The sequence below is a fragment of the Belonocnema kinseyi genome, chromosome 5 (genome assembly GCF_010883055.1).
Source record: "Belonocnema kinseyi isolate 2016_QV_RU_SX_M_011 chromosome 5, B_treatae_v1, whole genome shotgun sequence".
In the NCBI taxonomy this organism is placed as follows: domain Eukaryota; kingdom Metazoa; phylum Arthropoda; class Insecta; order Hymenoptera; family Cynipidae; genus Belonocnema; species Belonocnema kinseyi.
In genome coordinates, this window is record NC_046661.1 from 109897428 (window position 1) to 109900179 (window position 2752).

General features: G+C 39.3%; 1 protein-coding gene across 1 annotated transcript in view; it reads left to right on the plus strand.

The window, feature by feature from the left end:
* Window positions 1-1186, plus strand: part of LOC117173014 — a 16770-nt gene extending 15584 nt beyond the window's left edge. The window contains exon 2 of the mRNA XM_033361360.1: window positions 684-1186. Within this exon, the coding sequence (XP_033217251.1) occupies window positions 684-1084 (401 nt within the window). The 3' untranslated portion in view covers window positions 1085-1186. The remainder of the gene's footprint in view (window positions 1-683) is intronic.
* The last annotated feature ends 1566 nt before the right edge of the window (window positions 1187-2752 follow it).

A 2752-nucleotide genomic window follows, 5' to 3' on the forward strand; every position in this document is an offset into this window, starting at 1 on the left:
GGCATCAGCCGGTAACGTTGTACACGAAAATACGAAACCTGGCGGCCACTAGACGAGGCTCTAGAGAGTTCGTATTTTCATGTACAACGTTACCGGCTGATGACGTTGGAATTGATTGTTGAAATATATTTTTTTACATCTTTTATTATTAAGCTTTGTACTAAAACGTATTTTTCTTTCGGCTTTTGCATTTCTTAAAGTTTGAGACCGATATTTTATGTATAAAAAAAGTTGGAACGTTCAAAAAATGTTGAGGTTCAGAAAAAAGATGAAATAATTTTCAGAGAAGTTCCTACCAAAATGCAGTACCTAAACGTACTTTATTGTACTCTAATACATTTCCCAAAGTTTCAGCTCGATATTTTATTTACAAAAAAAGTTCTTAGGTTCAAAAAAACATTCAGTGAACTGAAAAACTGTGGTCGGTAATATAGGTATTTAGCTGTGTCACATGCCCTTAAGCATCGAATTGGCGGGACCATGGTTTGTTGGATCATGGTGTGATACAAAAATTTGTAGTAGACAGACAAGATTCGGACTGTCCTCGGAACAATATGAAGTTTTTAAAACCTGCCAGCCAATGATATGGCGTTTCATGTTAAGCTATTACCTAGTTTTAGTGTAAAACCTGGCCCTAGCTTGGACCAGGACAGATATTTCAAAGAACGTATTCCTTCTTGCAGAATCACCACCTCCCTCGCCACAACCTTCGCCACCACCCTCGCCACCATCCTCGCCACCACCGGAATTTTATAGAGAATGGCTGCCTCGGCCACTTATAGAGTATGGAGTTGTATATTACAAAGATGAAACTGGTCGTTATCGGGAAATCAACGAAATTCATCGTTATGTGGCAGGAACTGCTTTGTTTGTACTTGGAATACCCATTCGTGACGAAATTTATGCAATATATAATAGTAGAAAGAAGCAGATTTTTCTACAGAAAATGATCAACTACAGCCATCTTCTAAATCTACCAACAACATTTAATCATTTGTTTGTGCGTCTTTCCCCGCCCACGCCTCCACGCTGTTGTGTTCCTTTACCCAGTATAACAAAACGCATACATCATACAAAAAAATGAAAACTGGATTAAAATATCCATGTATTATTCAATTTCTAAGGCATTAATCTGGATTCAGATAAAATATGATGTACTTTGTAATGATAAAATTATATTAAGTCAAATAAATATATGAGTTTGATGCCTAAAAGAGTTTATTATCTCCCTTCCAAAAACAATACACTAGGACCTGAAGATAAGCACCTTTTCGGGCATTATTTTGAGCATATCTCCGGATCGTCGAAACTTAAACAAACAGAGGCTTGTAAACCATTTCCTAATATTACGAAAAATATGCGCTTAATACCCGCGCACTATTTTTCGTTCCCTACGCTGCTGGTGTTTCACGCATGGGTGAGCAGTTAGTAAAAGCCGCCTCCCTTGCACCGCACATCAACACATTCCGAGGCTTCCACAGTCCAGCCGTTCGAGGAATAGCGTAATATGAGGCTGCTTATCTCCAGGCCCAGTGCAGCCCTATTTGTATCTTATGCGTTTTACTTTTTAATTTACGCTTACGGGCATCTGATACTTACAGTTTCCCCGGCTTTTTTTTCACAAAAATGAAAATTTTTAAAAACTGAATTTGGAGATGCTATAAAATATCATAACGGACGTCCCTGGACTCTTGTTTTTAGGGATAATAACAAAAGAATTTATTGTGCTAAATAAAAATGTTATGCATTATTTTGAGGTTACGTCGTTTTTCATCGCTGCCTTTCCGATAATCTGGAAATTATTTATGAAATAAACTTTTTTGATTGCCTGCAAACAAGGTTAGTTCCGGGAGATTAGTTACTACTAGGCAGTCTGATAAGTACCTGAAAACTCTAAGAGATGGCATTAGTATTCACTAATGTGAACCATTTTCATCGAGCTTGATCCTTCAAATGACGCCTGTCAAAACTTCCGCCATTTATATTTACGCATTTACAAGTTACAGCACTGAGAAGCGACTAACCTCCGAGTTTTTTTTTAATATGGAAAAACCTGAATTTCGAGTTTTGATCAAACACAACTATCTTCGCAAGAAAACGATATCCGAGACCAAGGCCAAGCTGGATAAGTATTACCCGTACTCTGCACCGTCGATTGGAACGATTCATAAGTGGTTTACCGAGTTTCGTTGTGATCGTACGAGCACAGTTGATGCTGAACTATCTGGGCGCCCAAAAGAGGTCACTACACCAGAAAATGTCGAAAAAATCCATGATATGATGTTGAATGATCCCAAAGTGAAATTGAGAGAGGTAGCTAATGCTGTAGGCATACCATTGGAACTTGTGGGCAATATCGTGCATTCAGTTTTGGGCATGAAGAGGCTCTGCGCGTGATGGGTGCCGCGTTTGCTCACAGTGGACCAAAAACGAATTCGTGTTACAGCTTCCCAGCAGAATCTGGCATTATTTTCGCGTAAGCCGACCGAGTTTTTACGCCGATTCATAACCATGGATGAAACCTGGATCCACTACTACACTCCTAAGTCAACGCAACAGGCAAAACAGTGGGTTCCACCGGGCCAAAATGCTCCGAAGCATCCAAAAACGCAACAATGGGTCGGAAAGGTTATGGCCTCCGTATTTTGGAATACACATGGCATAATATTCGTGGACTATCTTGAAAAAGGTAAAACCATAACCGGAGCATACTATTCATCATTATTGGACCGATTGAAAATCGAAATCGCCG